Raw genomic sequence first — 23825 nt, forward strand, 5'->3', positions numbered from 1 at the left:
GTTGTTTTATCCTAGTTTTCAGTGTTTGTTTTTCCCCTAGTGGCTTAGGGTTTCTTTTTCTTTTTTTTAACGTGACCCAGAATGCTAATTGTTGTTTAGTCGTGTCCGACGCTTCATGACCCCATGGACCAGAATGCTAATACAGTACACAATAACATTTCTGTGACAATTCCAACACCACTTTCGACTGCTTGATGGCAGTCAAAAGAGAGTGACTTGCAATAGTCATAGACTATTTTCTGATGCTTGGATACTTGGCCAGTGTACACATTCATGGCAGGGGACTGGCTAATCTATGTGCCGCCATGGCCCCTATGGCAGCAGGGCATAGCTGGTGGGCACGTATTTCACAATGCAGTTTTCTGACCAAACAAGCACATCATACAAAAAATGTTCTGTCAAGGAAATGGCTTCTTTACAGCGACAACATCCCGGAGCATTTGCTATCCTGGCTGCTGCCACCATGTCATGGGATTTCCTCTTTGAGGCTTCCTCTTTGACTCCTCCGAACAAAAGATAGTGATCAACTTTTAGGAAACTGTTAATTTCTCTTTGTGTTTAGGAATTCACACCTGGGAGGGGTGAGAGGAGGACTAGGAGAGGTGTCAAAGGTGCTCAGATTTCTACCTTGAACCCTCCCTTTTCGTGAGGTATTGATTACGTAGCGGTGATGTAGGAATGATGTCTTTTGGGGTTATTTCTTGGGGATGGGAAAACTGATAAAAGTGGAGGTTCTCTTTTGTTCTGGGTTCGTTCCTTGATCTCTTGTGTGAGGGGAAGGACCCTGTTGCAACAGCAAAAATAAAGGCTTTGCTTCTCAAAATTCTCTGGTTGGCCTCTGTTATATTCTCCAATTGATGGAGAACCCAATAAGGGCTCTTGTGTACCCCATAAGGAAATAAGAGCAGATTTTTGCTTATTACAGGGACGAACACGCAAAAGGGGATGAGTTGCTTAGCAAGGGTTTTTTGGGGGAAAGAGAAACAAGAAGTGGGGAGAACTCCATACAGGGAGCAGAAGGGCAGATGTCATGATGTGAGGGCTGCCGGTCTGAAGGCAGGCTGGGGCAGAGAGACAGAGATGTCTCAGAATCCAATGCTGCCCTGCTGTGGGGAACAGGCCCTTCCTGAGACAGGGGTGCCAGCTCCTAGGGGCTGTGCCTTTCCCTCCCCCCATACATTTGCGATAGGGGCCAACCCTCCCCACCCCATGTCCCATGGAGCCTCCTCTTCCTGCTGCAGAGGGGAAGGGAGGTCAAAGCATTTTCCCCCTGGTGGCAGCACTAAGAAGAGGAGGAGGACGAGCCTCTAACCATTGAACCTCTTGGCCCCTGGCTCCTCCCGATGTTGCACGGGCGACCTCAGGGTGCCGCGACGTCCTGCGCCTCCCCCATCACCCTCGCACGCTGGCGCCTCTGTCCTGAGATGTGAACGCTGTCTCCATTGAAAGCTTCTGGTGTACATATTTGTAGAACAAACCGTGTTTCTTAAAGTCACAACAGTCTCTGCCGCTTCTTGATTCTCAACAGAAACACAGCGCCTGGTCTTGCGACCACTCGGCAGAGATTGGGGTTGGTGGGCAACCATTGTAATACACACACACACACACACACACACACACACACACTGAGTCTGATCATTGGCCCATCCAGCTCAATACTGACCACAGTGACTCGTAGCAGCTCTCCAGGGTATCAGACAGGAGTTCTTTCCCAGCCATGCTGGAATACACTGGGGACTGAAGCTGGGACCTTCCGCATATGACATCCTTTCATATATTTGAACATGGCTATCATCTCACCCCTTAACCTTCTCTTCTCCAGGCTAAACATACCCAGCTCCCTAAGCCGTTCCTCATAAGGCATCGTTTCCAGGCCTTTGACCATTTTGGTTGCCCTCTTCTGGACACGTTCCAGCTTATCAGTATCCTTCTTGAACTGTGGTGCCCAGAACTGGACACAGTACTCCAGGTGAGGTCTGACCAGAGCAGAATACAGTGGTACTATTACTTCCCTTGATCTAGATGCTATACTCCTATTGATGCAGCCCAGAATTGCATTGGCTTTTTTAGCTGCTGCATCACACTGCTGACTCATGTCAAGTCTGTGGTCTACCAAGACTCCTAGATCCTTTTCACATGTACTGCTCTCAAGCCAGAAACCGCTGTGAATTATTCATCTGGGTAAAAGCCAAGAAATTGTTCTGCAGGCTACTAAATGCTTGATGTTGGCACTGATCTTACTTTTCAAAATGTTCCTGAGTCCATTGAAAGAAAGGAAGCACCCAAAGAAGGATCTGACTCTTGGCCAAAGATGCAGATCAGTATTGCAATTCGCTTTTTAAAATGCACATACATTTAGAAAAGTATATTTGGAGATGTCATGATGTGCCAGAAACCTTGGTTCTTGCGTAGTGCAAGCTGGGAAAACTTTACAAGTGATTCTGGGGGTTTGAGCTGGGAATGTGTCCTTTTTACCCTGAGGAGCCTGGCTTGAGAACAGAATTCACACTCCCACATCCTCTCTTTGATGTAAGTGCTAATTGTGGTTAGTTACAAGCTGAGACAAGCCTAGACAGCATCTTAAAAAGCAGAGACATCACCTTGCCTACAAAGGTCCCTATAGTTAAAGCTATGGTTTTCCCAGTAGTGATGTATGGAAGTGAGAGCTGGACCATAAAGAAGGCTGATCGCCGAAGAATTGATGCTTTTGAATTATGGTGCTGGAGGAGACTCTTGAGAGTCCCATGGACTGCTAGAAGATCAAACCTATCCATTCTTCAGGAAATCATCCCTGAGTGCTCACTGGAAGGACAGATCCTGAAGCTGAGGCTCCAATACTTTGGCCACCTCATGAGAAGAGAAGAATCCTTGGAAAAGACCCTGATGTTGGGAAAGATTGAGGGCACTAGGAGAAGGGGACGACAGAGGACAAGATGGTTGGACAGTATTCTCGAAGCTACGAACATGAGTTTTACCAAACTGCGGGAGGCAGTGCAAGACAGGAGTGCCTGGCGTGCTATGGTCCATGGGGTCACGAAGAGTCGGACACGACTAAACGACTAAACAACAACAAAAGCTGAGAAACAGTTTGTTTAGAGTGAAAGGTCCTGATAAGAAGTCTATTGCTTTCACATGCGGAAGACAAAGAGCTGAAGGTCATTTGTAATGTAAATCACCTGGAGCTCTGGAGAGTGTCTCTTTTGAGTGGCATCTCTAATGGTCAGCCTAAATCTGATGGGTTAATTTGAACAAAAATCAACTGTTGATTGGCTGTGTACCTTTGTTCCCTAGTGGGCTCGCTTTCACGCCCTCAAGGAAGACTAAAGGATAAAAAGTGTGAGTCTCTTTTGTTCGAGGCTGAAGGCTGAAGCTGGCTTTGGGCAGGTTACCCCCTGCCTGGCTTTTGCCATGTTCTGCTGCTACTGACTGTCTTCGGGCAAAGGCTTGCTTTACCATGTGAATCTTTACCTGCTGCTGCGTTCTGCCTTTTTGGGAGACTCTGCAGCCAAGTACTTTCCAGCTACGATGAGATCAGCTGTTAGTAAGTTTGTTACTTTGTCTGTAACTTTTCCTGTTGCTGAGAACTGTTTTACGTTTCATGTTTTCTGTTACCTTTTGGTGGTTAACCTTTTTAGTTTAATAAATCTTAAAACGCAGTTTGTGTTGTGTTTTACTCGTCCCTGACGCCTGAGCTAAATCCAAGCCTTCCGCAGACCATGCTACCGGGTTGAAGTATTGGTGGGCGTCCTTGGAGAAGGACCCCTGGTGGCAGCGAGTTACCCGCAGGTTGGAGGGGTTTCCACCTGTGTGAAGCCCTTGCCACGCACTGTCTGCCTTGCCGGAACCCAGCTTGCCCTCGGAGAAGGGACTGGGGGGGGGGTGTGAGTCTGTGACTGAGTGGTGGCTTGGGGACGGCGGAACGTCATGACAGGAGAGGAAAGAGATTTTTGAAAATAAGTATTTGAATGGCGTGCTGCCTCTTAATTTCCTGCTCCCAGACCATGAAAAGATTCAAAGGTTAGGACTAGCACATGAGTCCTGAAGGTCACGTCACACTTGGGTCTGCAGAGAGGCAAGCGGTGGCCATCAGTCATGGATGCTGAGATTCCTTCATTGCAGAGGGTTGGACTAGAGTGGCTGGGGAAACCCAACCAGATGGGTGGGGTATAAATAAATTATTATTATTATCATTATCATTATTATTTTATTGATGACTCTCGGGGGTCGCTTCCAGTTCTACAGTTCTACGATCCTATGATTCTACATAGTCAACATTCCAGGGACAGCACCCGTCTTGGACATAAGAACATAGGAAGAGCTTCCTGGATCAGGCCAGTGGCCCATCTAGTCCAGCATCCTGTACTTGCAGTGGCCAAGCAGATGCCTGTAGGAAACCAGCGAGCAGAACATGAGCACAAGAGCCCTCTTCCCTCCCTCCTGTGGTTTCCATCAACTTGCATTCAACTGGATTGTTGCCTCCCAACTGTGGAGGCAGAGCGGAGCCAACATGGCTAGAGTGCCCATCGATAGCCCTCTGCTCCATGAATTCATCCCATCCTCTTTATAAGCCAGTCAGGTTGGTGGCCATCACTGCCTCCTATGGAAGCGAGTTCCATAGTTTCTCTACATGCATCATGAAGAAGGACTGTCATTTATCTGTCCTAAATCACCCAACATTCAGCTTCATTGGAATGAAGCTCTAGTCACGTTACGAGAGAGGGAGAAAATCTTTTCTCTATCCGCTTTCTCTAGGCCAGGCACAATTTTATTAGCTTCTTTCGTGTCGCCTCTTACTCGCCTTTTATCTGAACCAGAGTTTTCCCACGCTTGGGTCTCCAGCTCTTTTTGGACTACAATTCCCATTATCCCCGACCATTGGTCCTGCTAGCAAGTGATGGTGGGAGTTGTAGTCCAAAAACAGCTGGAGACCCAAGTTTAGGAAACCCTGATCTAAACCCGAAAGTCCCAAACACTGCAACCTTTCTTCATAGGGGAGTCACTCCACCCCCTTGATGACTGACCAGAACCTTCCCCAGAATCCAACCCCGACCCTTCATCATTGGCCCCACTCCTCCAGCTCAGCCATTCCTTAAGACCCTGATTTCTCCTCTCTGGTCCTGCTTCTGCCCTCTGGGTTGTCTAAATCCAACTCTCCTGGTTTTCCCCTTCCCCACCATGACATCTCCACTGGGCTCATGGCACGCATCGTCCCTCAGCCATCCTAATGGACCAGCCTCCACTAAAGAACAGGGATCTTCTAATAAATCTCAGCACCCGTAACAAACGACAGTTCCCAGGATTTGTTGGCAGAAGCCACAACTGTTTAAAGTGGTATCGGTCAGGGAGGGAGCCGACAAGGAGACCAGGGCATTTGCAGGTCAGAGAAAGACCGACTAACTTACAGTTAGTTTCTTTATTAAGGAAGCAGAACAGAGAACACAGGGAGACTTCAAAGGGTTTAATGAGAGATACTTGTTAGATAAAAGAAGATAGTACACACCTGTGGTAGGTGGTTTAATTAAAGGAATTTAAGAAAGCGAGCTAAGAGAGGTGAAAGAGGAAGCGATATGTGAGCAATCGGAAGTATTTTAAATTTTATTTTATTTTTTCCTGTTTTCGTTTTGAAATTTCCATATTTTGATTTCATTCTGCTCTGATCAAAAATTATATTATATATATATATATATATATATATATATATATATATATATATATATATATAAAATTTGATATGTATTGTGTTGAGCATAAGTTTAGATGAAACTTTATTTTGAATATTTATTTTCATGTTTTGCTTTTGGAATTCTTATACCTTTTCCTGTCTTTTATATATTCCGTAAATCCTTTCTTTTTTGTTATATTTGTTTCTGTTATAATTTGTAATGTTTTAAAGAACTGAAATAAAGATCTTTTTTAAAAAAAGATAAGTCATATTATTATAGGAACATCACAAATGGGTATGTGAACCTATTAACAGGGGTCCCTAGGTAAAAAAAACACCCATCTGGATGAAATTAGGAATATTTGTTTCTTTATTCAATTTATAATACATTCCTTCTCCCAGAGGAGTCCTGAGCAGCGAAAACATTCATCATCAGCACAATTTAAATATTCTAAAACCAGTTTAAAACATGTAGATATGAAAGGGGCAATTCAGCGGTCAGAAAGATAGCCCATTTCTGCGGCCCACATAGCCCTCCTCCCCTCTGGAACCTAGTAAGGAACAGCACAGAGCTTATAGGGTTTTGGCACCATGGCCAATCCTCCGGTTATAGGTTTGATGCTGACACTCTTCACTCCTTCTGGAAGCTGCAATTTAAAAGCCCGCAGAAGTTTGGTGAAGACAATGAAGAGCTCGGTCCGCGCCAAGCGCTCCCCCACACAAATGCGATGCCCTGCGTAGGGAGGAACATTGAGATGCAGGTTAGTTAGTCAGTCTTGCTTATTCCTTGCTGGCCAGGAAAAGGTGACGCTATTCCCCAGGGCCCCTAAGGCTCAAGCAGCCATTGAATGACACACACACAGTGCAGCATGCATCTTGGGGCACCTGCGGGCATTTCTCTGGGCTGGGGTGGGGGAGAGGGCACACTTACCTACTGCAAAGGGAATGAAGGCTTCCTTGCAGAAGAATTTTCCATCTTTGTCCAGGAAGTGATTTGGGTTGAACTGAAGAGGCGTCTCCCACTGGTCAGGGTCATACAAGACAGAAGCTACATCGGGGATGACGACAGTGCCCTGCAAAACCATTAAGTAATGATGATCAACTCCTCAGTTCCAAAGTATCCACATATGGACAGATAAAAGTAAGCTCCTGGTCATTGGGTGATTTCCTCCCCTCTCTTGATGCTGTGGGTGTCAAGAGAAAGGGGTGCATATTCGCTCCTGCTGGACAGATGATGAGAAATCAGAGTGGGAATGGAATCTTAAGTACAGTGGTACCTTGGTTATTGAACTTAATCCATTCCGGGGGTCCGTTCGACTCCCAGAACCACTCGAAAACCAAGGCACAGCTTCCGATTGGCTGCAGGAGCTTCCTGCACTCCATCGGAAGCTGTGTCAGGTGTTTGGCTTCCGAAAAACGTTTGCAGACTGGAACACTGTCTTCTGGGTTTGCTGCATTCAGGAGCTGATTTGTTCGAGAGCCAAGCCATTCAACAACCAAGGTGCCACTGTACTTCCGTATGATATTTGCATAACTCAAATACGTTGGGTGGTATTTTACTGAGGTTTTGCTCATTTGCCTGCTGGAATTAATGAACACGACCAAGTTAGGTCCGTAAATTCCAATGGGTTTACTTAGTGCTAAGACCACTCCGAAGCAGAGCCGGGAACCTGTGGCTCTCCAGATGGCCTGACTCAATATAAGGTGGTTCCCCGCGTTCCATGGGAATTTAAGGTATAACAGAAGGAGGAGAATTGGTATACCTTTTTAATACGATAGCCTTGCAGGGTTATGTCTGCTGTTGCTTCTCTGAAGGACCCAACCAGCAGGACATTGCAGAGGCGCTGGACCTCATGAACGACAGCATTGGTGTACGGCAACCTCTTCCGATCCTCGTAACAGATCTCTTTGGAAGGATCCAGTACGGCATGTAGCTCCTCCTGGACTTTTTCTGGTGAAATATACACATGTATGCATACAAATAAACATGTCATATCAGATTTGGCAGGTCGTTAGCGGGGGAACCTCTGGCAGTCCTTAGGATAAATTTACCAATTTGATCCATGTCAGGACTAGGAAACCCCAAGGGCCACATTGCCTTCCATGAAACTTTTTGAAGGCCATATCCTAGCCGGGGGTGGGGGTGGGGAGCCGGGCAGAAGCAAAAGTGCATGGAGCAATGACGGAAAGTTTCACTTTTGTGCAGCGGGCTAGTTTCTGCACACATCCCCAGACGCCTCTCCACCTTCCATCCAGGCAAGCAAAGAAGCACGATCAGTTGGTGGCGTAGGGCGAGTTTTTGATGCCCAGAGCAGGCGCCCATGCGCACATCGGGGATGGGGTGCGGATGGTAAACAGAGCCCTCCAATGCCAGTGCCACTGGATTCTGAAAGGGTGCAAGCCATGCCATGGCCGGTCCTTTGGACAGCGCCTCCTCCTCCTCCTCAAGAGACAGGAGAGCATGGCTCTGCATCAGCCAGTCGGGGCTTGCCCCTGCGTGGGTGCTGGGCAAGCAGGTGGTGCAACAAGGTCCTGCTTAGCTCCAGTGAGGCTGGGGGGAGGGGAGAGCCTGGACGGCCGTCGCAAAACCACACTTTCTTCTCTAGGAGAGGAGATGCTGTCCCTGCACAGCTTGCCTCCCTGCAGGGCGCCTAGTAGCAGCGTCAGAGGTCAGTGGCTGTGTTGCGTCAAATGAAATGTCACGTCAAATGAAATTACCTGCAGGGCCACACCCAGCCCCAGGCTTGCGGTTCACCCACCCTGAGCTATTGGGTGAGTATGTTAAGGATAAACTAATGTTGATAGTTCAGAGGGAAATCCCCAAGGGTCAAAAATGATTCTTTATGTATGCTACTACTGCGGCCCGTGTCATGTTAGTCCCAAAATGGAAAACGAGCAAGGTCCCAACCAAAGAAGAATGGCAACTTAAACTGATGGAGTACGAGCAACTTGCAGATTTAACGTATAGAATAAGTGAACAAGAAGAATATACATTTGAAGAAGACTGGAGGATGTTTACTGAATATATGGGTGAAAATTGTGTTCATTTAAAAGCACCGGTAGCATTAAGATAAATTCAACAGTGTAAATAAGTTTTGAAGGATGTAACAATGGTTTAGTTCATGTTGTAAAATATGCAGGGATGCTTGGTAAGCAAAATGAACCATGGAAAGAGAAGAAGGGAAGCCATTGATTTAAGGTTGTTTAAATGAATATTTTGAAATGTAAATTAGAATTTTTTATTAAAATTATATGTGTGTGTGTGTGTGTGTGTGTGTGTAAAATGTTCAGTGAAATGGTGGAGGTGGTATATGCGCAGGCGAATTAGGTGCACAGCAACCAGCTTTCAAAACCAACTCTTTGCTTCACTGAAACAGACTGCAAAGTCCCCCCTGCCTGTTCAGCCAGCTTGTGAATGTGCTGGTGCTGACCTTCCCACACGATGCTTTCTACCTATAAAATGTATCTGGACTTGTTACGGAGGCCTCACCTTGGATGTCTGGAAAGGCTAGCATGTAGACGATAGCCCAGAGAATGGTGACGGCCGTCGTCTCGGTCCCCGCTGCAAAGAAGTCGGTGATGACGTGGAGCATGTTTTCCTCGTCAAATGTGCTGTCGGGGTCACCTTTGCTCTGTTGGTGCCCAAAAGGCGAGAGTAAATGTTAAAGGGTTTAGTGGCGCTCTGTTCTTTGTGTGGCCCCTGGATAGGTTAGCATTCTGAACTATGCCAGAATACAGTGTTAAACAAATGGCAGGCGGGCAAAGAGCAGTGGGGAAAACATTTCAGCCTATGGACCGACTTCCCGTCTAGGCAAGCTTCTGAAGGACAATGGTAGGTGGGGCCAGAGACAACTCTCAGGACCCTTAAGAAAATGCAGCCTCCAGAATTCTTTGCAAAAAGCCAAAACTATGTGAGATGGCCTGGAAAGTGTGCAGAGGAGGGCAACTAAGATGATGAAGGATCTAGGAGCCAAGCCTTATTAAGAGCAGTTGAAGGAACGGAGTATGGAAAAGAGGAGACTGAGAAGAGACAAGAAAGACGATTCCGACTAATCATTAGGAAGAACTTTCTGACAGTAAGGCTGGATCTACACTCGCCTTTTAAACGTTGTTAAAATGATATTAGAAAACGTCAAGACAGTCCGTTTGGTTTCGCTTTGCTTCCTTTCCACAAGGTCTACCTAAGTTTATGATAGCTAGTTGCTCTGCAGCACCCTCTGGTGTCACATGTTAATAACACATTATTAGCATTAATGTGGTGCTGTGACCCAGGTGGCGCTGTGGTTAAACCACTGAGCCTAGGGCTTGCTGATCAGAAGGTCGGCGGTTCGAATCCCTGTGATGGGGTGAGCTCCCATTGCTTGGTCCCAGCTCCTGCCAACCAAGCAGTTCGAAAGCACGTCAAAATGCAAGTACCGTAGATAAATAGGAACCACTACAGTGAGAAGGTAAACGGCATTTCCGTGTGCTGCTCTGGTTTGCCAGAAGCGGCTTTGTCATGCTGGCCACATGATCTGGAAGCTATACGCCGGCTCCCTCGGCCAATAATGTGAGATGAGCGCGCAACCCCAGAGTCGGTCACAACTGGACCTAATGGTCAGGGGTCCCTTTACCTTTTATTAACATTAAAAAAGAATGTCGGATGGCTATATGGTTATCAGAACCATTGTTTAACTCTTTTTTTAGTGTTAAAAGAGCTGTTTGACAGTGGAAATGTCTCCTTTAGGAGGTTGTGGACTCCCCTTCCTTGGAGGCTTTTAAGCAAAGGCTGGATAGCTACCTTTCATAGATGGTTTAGCTGCATTTCTTACATTGCAGGGGTGTGACCCTCAGGGTCCCTTCTACGATTCTATGATTTACCAACATTTCCACCATCTCTCCGGATGAGCTCCAACTGCACAGAAGGCAGCCCCTTACCTTTTCAATCTGATTCAGATAGTGGTCAATTAAATCCTGCGGGTCAATTGGGTCCCTGGTCTTCTCGTGGCTTTTGATCTCATCCCTTATCATTGCATGCCCTTTCGCCAAGCATTCAAACGCCTTCTGGTGAGGTCCCGGCAGACGGCGCATCAGCCCAGGGAAAAGATCATATGCCTGGAGGTGGAGAGAAAGAGAAGACGCTCGGTTATTTGCCCTCACCACGTTAATCGTAGCTCTTTGAAGGGCACACGGGCATACCCTCCGATATTTTGAGAACGCACCAGAATGCACATCTTCCCATCTGTGCTCCTGCGCAAGTCACTGGCCCCGCGCGAGATCACAGAGCCCAAGAGATGCACTTTCCCCAGAGCTAGGCTTGCACTGCGCACCAAAGCATGCATTTTGGGGCACCACACCGAGATCGGGCCACTTTTCTGGGTGAGATCTTGGTGCAAAATTGTGCAAGATCGTGACACCCAAAATGGCTGCCCTGCTCTCACGTGAGAAAACGGGATGTCCCATTTTTTCTGGGACAGTTGTGGTGTATGTGGGGGGTAAGCAAAGGCTGCTTTCGTGAGTGTGTAATTATGGCTCACAGAAAGGATCTTGTATATGGAAGGGCTGGTCATTTCTTCAAGCTCTTAAAGCTAACGGGTAAATAAACTTATTTATTTAATATGGGCCCTTGGATAATATGCTTATGAGGGGTAATTGTCTGAAACGACATTGCTGTTTTTGGAATACTACTGCTCCCCGTCTCTCCTCAGATCCTTGCTTTCTTCTCCTTTCTTGCTTTTATTGTCTCTCTTCCTCTTTATGCTTGAAAAGAGATTATGAGCCTGGCATTGTCTTTGAAGCACCAACGTTTTAATGAGGAATGCCAAGAGGACTAGCATCACATAAAACTACCCAGGGCTGCCAGTCAGTTCTGTCTTGACTGTCAGAGGCTGTAATGCTTCTGAAATGGCAGGTGCTGGAAGCCACAGCAGGGGAGAGGGCTTTTGTGCACATGGATCTGGCTGGCCACTGTGAAAACAGGACGCTGGACTAGAGGGACCTTTGGCCTGGTCCAGAAGGACTCTTCTTAGGTCCACCCCTTTCCCATTTCATCCTCACAACAGCCATGTGAGTTAGGTTAGGCCAGGCATAGGCAAACTCCGTCCTCCAGATGTTTTGGGACTACAATTCCCATCATCCCTGGCTACAGGTCCTGTTAGCTAGGGATCATGGGAGTTGTAGGCCAAAAACATCTGGAGGGCCAAGTTCGCCTATGCCTGTGTTAGGTTAAGAGACTGTGTCCAGCTAAATGCTGCCCAATGAATTTTGTGCTTGAATCCTGGTCTCTGAGGCCCTAGTTCAAAACCTTGCAGGATACCTTCAGGAGAAGAAAATGCTAATGAGTAAACCCTACACCAATCCAGAGTGGCGTCCCTAAGACAGTTGGATGGCGCCTTGTTCGCCTCCTTCCGGCAATTCCTGCAGCCAAGCTGGTGCCAAACACATAGCCATAGCTGCCAAGTTCCGGCCTGAGAAATAAGGGACTGGACCGGAAGTAGCAGACCGGAAGTAGCGCTGCCGCCATTTTGGAACTGGGCGGAGCATGCTCAGAAGCTACTTTTGATGCTGCTCTGCCCTGTTCCAAAATGGCCGCCGCACCAGAAGTCGCGCTGCGGCCATTTTGGAACTGGGCAGAGCAGCATCAAAAGTCGCTTCTGAGCATGCTCCGCCCAGTTCCAAAATGTCCGCCGTGCCAGAATAAACCGGGGGAAAACAAAAAAATCTGTTGTTTTGGCTGGGAACAGCTGGAAAAACGGGGGTTTCCCGGGGAATACGGGAGACTTGGCAGCTATGCACATTGCTCTGCTTTCCTTTGGACCACCTCAGTGAGTCCCCTGGGCAGCCCAGGACTTCCAGACACACTGCTCAGGATTGTGTGCCAGAGAAGTCATTTCAGTGCGAGTGCCACTAATGCAACGGTTTGACTTCACCCCCAGAGGCGCACTCCGTTGCCTCTCAAGACAGACCAATGCCAGCAACAAAGAATAACCCAGCTTCCCTTTTGACACAGGACGTTACTTAATCTTGTTTTTCGAAAGCTTTCGGAACACGCACAATTCGAAATGGGCTGGGCAAAAAATGGAACATGAAATCGACATTCTTGACCATCTCTTGGAAGACCTCGTCATCGTAGGAGAAGCGATGCCCAAACACCACAGACGAGATCACGTTGGAGACCGCAGGGAAGATGATGAGAGCAGGGTTCATGGGCTTCCCTGAAAGGGCAGGTGTGACAAAGTGTCATCATTTAACATTCAGACCAACAATTAGACCTGCCTAATATGAACCCATCACCTTGTGCCCTCAGGAGAAGGGGATGACAGAGGATGAGATGGTTGGACAGTGTTCTCGAAGCTACGAATATGAGTCTGACCAAACTGCGGGAGGCAGTGGAAGACAGGAGTGCCTGGCGTGCTCTGGTCCATGGGGTCACGAAGAGTCAGACACGACTAAATGACTAAACAACAACAATATGAAGCCAAACGTTTTCACCTGAAAGGCCAGGAGCAAATCTAGTAGGAGGGGGAGGGCTGGGTCTGCCATGAAAAGTATTCCTCACTGTTTTTGTGCTTGTCTTTCATTTCATTCTTTCAGTGTATGATTCTGCCTGACTCAGGGCTGGGAAACTTTTGGCCTGCCACATGTTATTGTACTACAACTCCCATCATTCCTGCCCTTGGTCCATACTTGCTCAGGATGATGGGAGATGGAGTCACTTTCTGCATGTAGAAGCATCTCCTCCTCCTCACACACTGTTCCTTGACGCATGCTAGAAGAGTGAGATTGATCCCAAAAGTGGCGTTCTCTTTGCAGACGATCCTGCACAAGAGCCAGACTAAATCCCTCGGGGCAAGTTAGATATGATTGTACCAAGGTTCTTTTTGTGTGGTGCAAATAAACACATCAGTGAAACACTGCACAAAAGCAATCTCAACCTGGAGCCATCATCAACAGGGCAGGAGTCCAGAACTCCTCCTCCAGCCAGCTCCCCGTGGAGTCAGCGCCAAAGGCTCTGTGCAAGGAGCAGGCAATAATGTTGCTTCAGCAACAGCAGGCAGGCAACTGGGGCCCTAAGGAGTCCTGCAGCCAAGCAATTGCCTCTAGCTCTGCCCTCTAGCAGCTGTTGCCTTTAAAGACGCTGTGCTCTGTTTTTTAGTTCTTGATTCCAAAGGAGCCAGGGAGTTCTGGTGGCAGCTACAGAGTGCCCTCCTGCATTGTGGGTGATTCTGAAGGGGAGAGGGAAAGGACAGTCTCCATAGACTTGCAGATTATCACATTTTTAAATATGTGGTTTCATGGATCATAGAACTATAGAATTGGAAGGGGGCCTGAAGGTCACTGCAGATGCAGGAATCTCAACTAAAGCATCCATGACAGATGGCCATTTATGAGCTGCACAAATTCCAGAGCTTCAACAGACATATCCTAGGCATGTCTATGCTTTTCAGTCTACACCCATGAGACCTAGAAGCTTAAATAGTCACACTAGAAGAAACTGATCCTATAAATGCATTGGACAGTTAACCAGGGCCGTCTTAAACATATCTGGCGCCATGGTGCGAAGATCCCTCCGGCTCCCCCCCACCCCATTTCGCAGCGCGGCTGTCTGGCGGGCGCACCGCAGCTGCAGCGGGCACAGCAGCACGGCACACCACCACCCCCCGGCACCCGGCGCCACCCAGCCTTGCCGTAGGGGCGGCCCTGCAGTTAACCTTGCATTTCTGCATTGTTAGCCCCGACCAGAAGTGCTGATCAATTCCCAAGCTTGAAACTGCGCAGCATTCAGTCTGTATAATAATGGTGGTGTTTCTCACCTCCCTCGCTTGCAAAGAGTTCGAGGACATAGTTTGCCTCCTGTTGAATGCGGTACTCCACGCCCTTCTTCCCCATGCCTAAATTCCGCAGGGACGTCAGGCTAAAGCGCCTCTGCTGCTTCCAGATGTGGCCAGTTGCAAACAGAACTCCTGTTATAGCAGATCAAGACATTATAGGAGCATTTGAGTGGGATGGGGAGAAATGCATCAAACAACTGTATGGTATGCCTTACGGGGGGGAAAAGTTTATATGTTTTTAGCTGTTGGTATTTTATCTGGAGGACCCAGGTGGCGCTGTGGGTTACACCACTGAGCCTAGGGCTTGCTGATCAGAAGGTTGGCGGTTCGAATCCCTGTGACGGGGTGAGCTCCCGTTGCTTGGTCCCAGCTCCTGCCAACCTAGCAGTTCGAAAGCACGTCAAAATGCAAGTACTGTAGATAAATAGGAACCGCTACAGCGGGAAGGTAAACGGCGTTTCCATGTGCTGCTCTGGTTTGCCAGAAGCGGCTTTGTCATGCTGGCCACATGACCAGGAAGCTATACGCCGGCTCCCTTGGCCAATAATGCGAGATGAGCGCGCAACCCCAGAGTCGGTCACAACTGGACCTAATGGTCAGGTGTCCCTTTACCTTTTACCTTTTTATTTTATCTGGATTGCTTTAAATTGTGTGAGCTGCCTTGAGCCCTGGTCCAGGAAAAGCCAGAGATGGAACCTAGGATTTTGAATGGGCAATGCAAGTGCTGTTCAATTGAGGTACAGACAATCCTTGACCCAACTCTAGTTGTGTGTTCATTATGCATAGCCGGCAGGGCAAAATGTGAGGGGAGGTGGAAGGCACCTCATTCCTACCATGTTTCTCCGAAAATATGCCATACCCCCCAAAAAAGCCATAGTGATGATAGGCAGTTTAACCTTGTAGGTTAAACTGTACCATACTTAATAATAATCATATTATTATTCATATTCATCCAGTGCTTTACCAACTGCACTGGCTCCCGGTGGAGTACAGGATCAGGTTCAAGGTGCTGGTTTTGACCTTTAAAGCCTTATGCGGCTTAGGACCCTCGTACCTACGGGACCGCCTCTCCCGGTATGACCCACAGAGGACATTACGGTCCACAAATAATAACATATTGGAGATCCCGAGTCACAAGGTGGCTAGGCTGGCCTCGACCAGGACCAGGGCCTTCTCAGTACTGGCCCCGACCTGGTGGAACGCTCTGTCTCAGGAGACTAGGGCCCTGCGGGATTTGTCATCTTTTCGTAGGGCCTGCAAGACAGAGCTGTTTCGTTTGGCCTTCGGACTGACGCAGTCTGACCCCACGGTTACCCTCCCCTAAGGTTTTATTTATAATGGTTTTATTTTATTCGTAGATTTTTAATTTTAAAATTGAATTTTAACATTGTATTATTCTGTTGTTTTAACTGAATTGTTTCTTTTATATTTGTGTTGATATTATTTGTTGTTAGCCGCCCTGAGCCCGGTCTTGACCGGGAAGGGCGGGGTATAAATAAAAATTATTAATAATAATAATAATAATAATAATAATAATAATAATAAAATACATCCCCTGAAAATAAGCCACCGTGTGTGTGTTTTTTGAAAAATAAATATAAGACGGTGTCTTATTTTTGGAGAAACACGGTATTGAGGAAGTATGGATGGATGCCATTTGGATCCACTTGATATGAATTTCAATGGTGTGTGCACTTGTATGTAGACGCTCGTCCACATTCTGCTATGGCTACTCGAATATCTGCCAGGAGCCACTCGTACACTGCAGATTTTTGAAGGGGTCAGTTACTGAGAACATTTGTGGGTACCACAGGAGGTACTCATGGGCACCCCAATGCCTGCAGGTACCACAGCGGGGTCCTCTGGAGTAGCACATTCTGAGCTAGGTGGACTCATGGTTTTACTTTGTAGGAAATAGCATCCTATATCCCCGCATCGTATGCAAAAACAAGAGGGCCTGGAAATAGACTGATTTGTCCATTTCTGCTTTGTCCATTTCAATATACAGTGGTACCTCGGTTACAGACACTTCAGGTTACAGACTCCGCTAACTCGGAAGTAGTGCCTCGGGTTAAGAACTTTACCTCAGGATGAGAGCAGAAATCGCGCGCTGGCGGTGCGGTGGCAGCAGGAAGCCCCATTAGCTAAAGTGGTACCTCAGGTTAAGAATACGTACTTTTAGGTTAAGAACGGACCTACGGAACGAATTCAGTTCTTAACCAGAGGTACCACTGGTTACGCAGGTCCGGCTTACCAAACACAACGCGTTCCCTGTTAGGCGAGTGTTCGCATAATGAGTCCACAATTTCTATTGATTCCTATGGGAACATTTCTAAATGGGGATTTGTCTGATTCTCCCCCCCCCCCCAATGGTTTGTTCCTAGGAATTGCTGCAGCCAACCCGCAAAAGAGAGACAAAGGGGGAAATGATTTGACCGGTCTCCCTCCCTCCCTGCATGGTTTCGGCCTGAAATTGGCTGTTACCATCCAACGAAACACAAGCAAGTAAGGAAGTAAGGAAGTGGGCAAACTCCGGCTGTTTGGATAGCTGAATCTGTGGAGTGTATAACAAGGTTTGGTCATAATTTTGTACGTTCAGGTAACTAAATTTTCACATGGCGAGCGGATCGATAGCGGAACCTGCCTGTACTGGGAATTCAATTAACATTTTTGATGGACGTTGTTTTTTTTTCATGTATGCTCCTCCCCCCCCCCCCCCCGGGATTTGAGTGCATTTTGTTGCATCTGATCAAGGTAGAGGCCAGAAATCTCAACATGCTTAACAGTAAGGAGGTTGACTTACCTTTTCCCTTCATTGTTTCAATCACAAAAGGGGTCATGGGCCGGCCCGTCATCTGTTCGGAATGCGTGACCAGAGCCTCTTTCACAGCATCGAACCCATTCAGGATAATCATGGGTTTGTGTCCCACCCACATGGTGAAGATCCTCCCATAACGCTTTGATATCTGCAATTTAGATAATTGCAAGAAAAGTTATTTTATTTATTTATTTAATTCTTTTTAAAAAACAACTTTGTAGGCCACTCTAGCAAAAAACAACTCCCTCCCAATATGCTTGCTGCCTGAAATGAACAAGTTGGCACCTCCTTCCCATTCCACATACTGTTAAAATGCAAACTGGCAATAAATCACACAGTTCAGGGATTGCTCCTTATTAGCAAAAACGCAATTTCCACAGACTTGGTTGAGTGTCGGGCCTAATGGGCAGAGCAGCTCATTCTCTGTGATCTTAACTGCATGAAAATCAGTTGCTGAGGCTGAAAATCCTCGGCTCCTCACAGTCGTTTGTCGCCTCTTCTCCAGGGCTTTCCCCAAGCAATCGGAAATTGCGCCTGTGTGAAGTCAGCCTCTCCTCCACCCTTTTCATGCATCTTCTGGTTCTGGGAGTCAAGGGGGGAGGGGAGCTTGTCACGGCAGGGGGGGAGATACCCGTGACTCTTCACCAGCCTGACTCACCTTTGCCTCTTGGCCTCTCCTGCTTTAGCCGCTGCTTCTGATTCTGGACTTCTCTCTGCCACCAACTCTCCCTGCTCACTAAGTCCTGTTACCTCCTCAGCTTCTGACACCTCCCCCACCCTCTTTTCCCTGTAACCACCCATCATCCCACCATCGCTCCCTGGACTCTGAGCCCCCAATCCCAGCTGGTCCCTCCCACCATTCCTCTGCATCCAACCAGTCCATGACACATACAGAAGCTGACTGGACTGACAGCTGAACCTTTATTCAGTGCCTCCCCCACACCTAAGGGTACATTAGGGACCTCCTGGACCCTTAAATCCCAGCTGAATCACTGAGATCATTTGCAGGAATGTTGTTGGTTGTCCCCTGAGTTGGCGAGCCTCATTTGACGTCAATGCCTCTACTTACGAATTTAATGTGTTCCGAACGCACATTCGTAAGTAAAAAAAAAAGGTAAGTCAAATCCCATAGGAATGCATTGGGAGAAAAAAATTCGTAAGTCGAAGCAACCCTATCTAAAAATCTGTAAGTAGAAAAAATCCTATCTAAACCGCATCCAAGATGGCGGGCGGAGCTCCGTTCGTAAGTAGAAACATTCGTAAGTAGAGATATTCGTAAGTAGAGGTACCACTGTATTCGACTCTGACCAAACTAAGCCTCCTAGAGCAAAATAGACATCAGGATCAAACACTGTTCCCCCATCATAGAACCATAGAATTATGGAGTTGGAAGTATCCTCAAAGGTCATATCGTCCACCCCAGCAAATGCAAATATGACCATAAAACTATCATCTTCCCTTATTTGATTTAAGAGCATTTCACACTGTCACTAAAGAAAAAAATTATAGGTAAACTGTCTCATCTGGGCCCAAGTGTTACTTATAATTGAGTACAAGAAGTATCATCCCCAGCAACTAACGTATTATGTAAGCAATGTATGGGAAATGGTGTGTGCCCGCCCAAATTGTTTTATCATAATCATCATCATTTTATTATTTATACCCTGCCCATCTTATTGGGTTGCCTCAGCCACTCTGGGCAGCTTCCAACACATCTATATATATATATAAATGTAGGCATTGCACATGCGGAGGTCACAGCATTTCTCCGTAACTGCTGAACCGTAATGTAACAAATTTGGCCACAACGTTCCATGCCCATCAGGGAGGGATCTGGCATTAAATTTTTTCAAAAAACCACACCTTTCACACCTAAAATAATGATTAAATACAAAAAAGTGGCACCCAAATTAGACGTCACCACCAGAAGCTCTGAAAACTCCAGCAGCATCCAATAGAAAGGCAGATCGCACCCTGCTGCCGCCTCCAAAGCTGCGCAGCCAGATGACATCACAAAATTCCACAGCAACCAACTGAAAACAGTCCTTTTGCAGCAACAATGCCCAGCTTTTTCAATAGGCCGCAGCATTGCCAAGCAGGGAAAACTGAGTAGGCTGCAGCATTGCCCAGTAGGCCACAGGCAAAAACAAACAGAATATGGGGCTTTCACAACGGGGTGGGGGGTCACAGGGATGAGGCACAACAATGGGGGGACACATAGCCATGGTGGGGGGGAGGACCCTGAGTCAGCCAAAGCAGTGGGGGGAACTGTTATTTTTGAAACTTACAGCAGGGGAGTTAGGGTTGGGAGAGGGCAGGTGAGGGGACTCTAAAGGGAGACTCTGAAGGTCCATTTAACTGAAAAAGGTCAATTTAACACAAAAACCCACAGCAACGCGTGGCCCAGCCAGCTAGTACAGTATAAAAACATAATAAAACACCAGTCATTAAAAACTTCCCAATACAGGGCTGCCTTCAGATGTCTTCTAAAAGCTGTATAGTTATTTATCTCCTTGACATCTGATGGGAGGGCGTTCCGCTTGAGGCGCCACGGAAGATGGCTGAACATTCCATCGCTCCGGCTATCATGGGGTAATTAGAGGCTGAGATGGGAGTGATCAGCCTCCCAAATCTTCCGAGAGATGAGGGAAGACGCAGTCTCATCCGCAGATGCCCATCAACCTGGACCAAATCCGGAAGGAGGGAGGCAGGGGGCACTGGGTGGAAAGCCCCCAAGAAAACCTGGCTCTTCTGGACGCTTCTTCCGTGAGCGATTCAAGCTCCATTTCTTAAGATGAAAAATTGGATTTAAGTTATGGACATGCTTCAAGCGAGGAGGGAGGAATTACTCTGCTAAACAACCTAGCCACTGAGGTACCAAAAAAGTCTGATTGGAAGAAGGTTTAACATCTGTTGGTATGTCGGAACGGAGGGGGGGGCAAGCCTCTTCTATTATTGTACTTTGCTTTATTATATTATTTGGCAAAAAAACCACCAGAAGATCCATCTATAATCCGTCTATAATATTTATAACAAGCGAGAATGGAAAGTTTGGTATTCATTGATATAATATGGCTTTAAAAGTATAAACTGTGTGGAAATGAAAATATATAATATAATCAAGACCTTTGATCTGTGATTTGCTTGGAAGAAGATTTCGTCAACATCAGACAGAAGCAGGTCTCATTAGCTGCTGGATTTTTTATAAAAACTTTGGACAGTTTCCTGCAACTTTTATCAGTCGTGTCGCAGTTGAAAATTGGGAATCCGCCATGTTGGAAGCCAACTGGGTTGCAGAATTAGAAATAGTCATATGGGGAGGTGAGCCCTTAATATGTTGTTATATTTGTACCTCCAGTCTGATTCGGTAAATCTCCCCTGGAAATACAATGTTTGATGCAACTGGTTTGGGGAAATTATTGAGTGGACGCTTGAGATTGGAATTCATCGGAACTGTGTGAAGATGGTGTCTGCCTGCAGCGGCATTTGCTCGTAGTGGAAAGACCTTGACTGACTTGGCAGAAATACCAGCTTGTGAGGAGATCCTGCGAACTTATCGAAGGGAATCATTGACACAAAATCCACACAGAAACATATTATTGGTTGTTTTAACTCGCTTGTGGGAACAACTCAGAGGCTGTGAATGAAGGAAGGATAACAAGAGAAAGAGAAATAAGAATTACCGGAAGACTACGAAATGCAGTGGGACTATGATGTTGATCAGAGCCCTCCAAAGTCTTGAAGCATGGGAAGCATATGTACATGTATAATGTGGAATATTTGATGTGATCTGATTGGAGTGTCAAAAAGGAAAACTTAATAAAAATTATGTATATAAAAAAAAGACATCAGATGGGAGGGCATTCAAAAGGGTGGGCACCCTCATGCTGTGTTTAATATTTTGTCAGGAGGCTCCCAGAGTGGCTGGGGCAACCCAGTGAGGTGGGCAGCATAGAAAATAACAACAACAACAACAACAACAACAACAACAACAATATCCGAGGGGGTTCACATGAACACCACATCTTCCTGGCTGCAAAAACGGTGGGGAGACCTACTCTTCTCTCAGTAAAATATCAACAAAAACCTGTCTCATTTACAAGAAGCATCGACAATTATTTGCTTGAGACTTCTAAATACATACCTTATTGTGCATTTCATTTCATTTTTTCATTTCACTTTTAATTTGTATACTGCCTTTCTATATTACTTTACACAAGTTGGTTTCTGTATTTTAGTGTTTTGTTGGAAGCCGCCCAGAGTGGGGGAACCCGGCCAGATGGGCGGGGTATAAATAATATATTCTTATTCTTATTATTATTACAAGCAGAGGAAACCACAAATTATACAATGACATCTGCTCGGGGACCCCCGTCACCCACTCGGTCGGCTCCCGTGTGCTGCACTAAACCGGCGTGGAGCAGAGCAGGGACCGCCTTCGTTGATGCTGGCTGGCTTCCCATTGGCTGCAGGAAGCTCCTGCAGCCAATGGGAAGCTGCACACACCTCCTCTGCGCCGAAAGGAGCACCAGAAATAGCATTTGTGCATGTGTGTGTGCGCGTGCATGCGTGCGTGCATGCTCACACACACTCCGGCCCACCGTGGCGTCTGCGGGACTGTGAACCGGCCCAAGCCACAAAAACCTGCCGACCCCGTGATACACATTATAAAAATACAAAGAATCATAGAAGTAATCTGGGAGTAATTATCTTCCATTCTTTACTCAACAAGGAGAACTACCTGGTTCCATGAGCTCTATGAAACCATTGGGCATGGCACAGATTGGGGGTGCAAGTTGTTGTCTACTTCAGCAGGCTAGAAAAGGCAGAATCTCCCTTTTATTATGCCCCCTTTGTGCTCAGATTCTTTACTGGATTCCAGAAAGCAATATGGTCATTTTTGGAAAATTCAGGAGAAACGGAGTAGAAAATTCGGGAGCTAGGGGAATCCTGTGCCACCAATCGTTTCTGGAGAAAAATGCAATCATTTCACCCAACTCTAACTGGCAACATTTCAGTCTCACAGACATACACACAAACCCAGGGACCATTGCCATCAGAATAAAAGATGAGCATAACACAAACCACATACCCAAGGACAGGTGAATCTCTCTTGTCTTGTCTGAGAGTTTTGTTTCTCTCTACATCCTCATTGTTTCTCATTGTTCCATATTTTTTAAGGCAGCCTTGCCCAATAGACACATTTTCACAAATAATATATCCCCTGAGATGTCTATTTTCTGATGCATTTTGTATACAATTTTCACCCATATATGCACACTTAGTATATACCTCCTTTGTGGACATTCTTTGGCTAGAGAACTGCATTGCAAAATTCATAGCACTGCAAACTTCAGAGGACCCCTGCGCTTCAGTTCACACAATGCATTGGAAAATATGAGTTAGGTAAGTTCACCTTCTAAATGTGAACTGAGTTGCCGTTCAAACCCATCTTTACACGTTACAAGTCACCAAAGTATTCTGGCCCCCTTTCCATTCTGCTGCTGCAAACTTAAATCAGTTTCATTTCAACAATATGGCAAATCAAGCCAAAATAAATACCTTGGTGTATGTTTCCTGGTTGAGACTCAAGTCCAAGGACCACAGACCTCCAATTAAGGGAAGCGGGATTGGTCCAGGTGGGTACTGCCGACGCAACCATTGCAGCTTTAGGAACTGCACGATCAGGAGAGTTACAATGCCAACAGCAAGGAGCCCGCTCACCCCCACCATTGCCCTGGCTGCTTTATCCCTCGGTTTTAGGATCAGCTTGTGCCTCTGAATGGTCTGGAAACATCTGCTTCGTTAGTGGGATGTCTTCATCTTCAGGGCTGCCTGTCAGTTTTTGCGAAGGCTGCCTCAGCTTCTTCTGCTGTTACTGCATGGTGGCGATTAGATGATAAGGAGGTAACAGTCATGTTGAAATAGTAATCAATATTATGATTTAATAACAGGGTGAGGAAATTGTGGGACACAGGCCATGCTCTTTCTTCATGACAAAAGAATGAAGACAGGTCTTTCTCAAAGAGCCTCTCCCTGGTCTTGCAACTCTTGCACTAAGGCCCTGCTGCAATAGCACCCAGCTAGAACTAGCTGCATCAAATCATTCGGAGCAGGCATGCAGAACCTGTGGCCCTTCGGAGGTTGTTGGACCACAACTCCCGTCACCCCTGGGTATTGGCCGTGCTGGCTGGGGCTGATGGGAGCTGGAGTGTGGCATCGGGAGGTGACCAAGGCATTTGGAAACGATGCAATAAAGAGTGGGGCAACAGGAGCTGTGGCAAGATGAAGAGGACAGGGTGACAATGACATAATCCTAGTCTTGCACTACTGCTAAGCAACCTAGGCACCGCCTATAAGCAGAAAATGTTCGTTCTGCCCTGCTCTCAAAAGAATCTTACAAAAGTTGGGTGCCACCCCCTCTCTTTGCCGAGCTGGGGCAGGGTTCCAATGGGTTCCAGTCTGTGTTCCTTTGGAGAATTGAGACATGGCGGAGCCTGCCGTAGCTTTAAGAAATATGGTTTATTCACCTATT

At 46.8% G+C, this 23825-nt stretch overlaps 1 protein-coding gene across 1 annotated transcript; it reads right to left on the bottom strand.

The window, feature by feature from the left end:
• Window positions 1-6014: 6014 nt before the first annotated feature.
• LOC118093862 (cytochrome P450 2J2) lies at window positions 6015-23190 on the bottom strand. Its single transcript, XM_035133638.2, has 9 exons — window positions 22853-23190; window positions 17276-17438; window positions 14455-14604; window positions 12695-12855; window positions 10580-10756; window positions 9153-9294; window positions 7426-7613; window positions 6594-6735; window positions 6015-6395 (listed from the first exon to the last, which is right to left on the bottom strand). The coding sequence occupies exons 1-9, from the start codon at window positions 23021-23023 to the stop codon at window positions 6214-6216; spliced, it is 1476 nt and encodes a 491-aa protein (XP_034989529.1). The 5' UTR covers window positions 23024-23190; the 3' UTR covers window positions 6015-6213.
• Window positions 23191-23825: the final 635 nt, after the last annotated feature.

The sequence above is a fragment of the Zootoca vivipara genome, chromosome 5 (genome assembly GCF_963506605.1).
Source record: "Zootoca vivipara chromosome 5, rZooViv1.1, whole genome shotgun sequence".
Classification (NCBI taxonomy): Eukaryota; Metazoa; Chordata; class Lepidosauria; order Squamata; family Lacertidae; genus Zootoca; species Zootoca vivipara.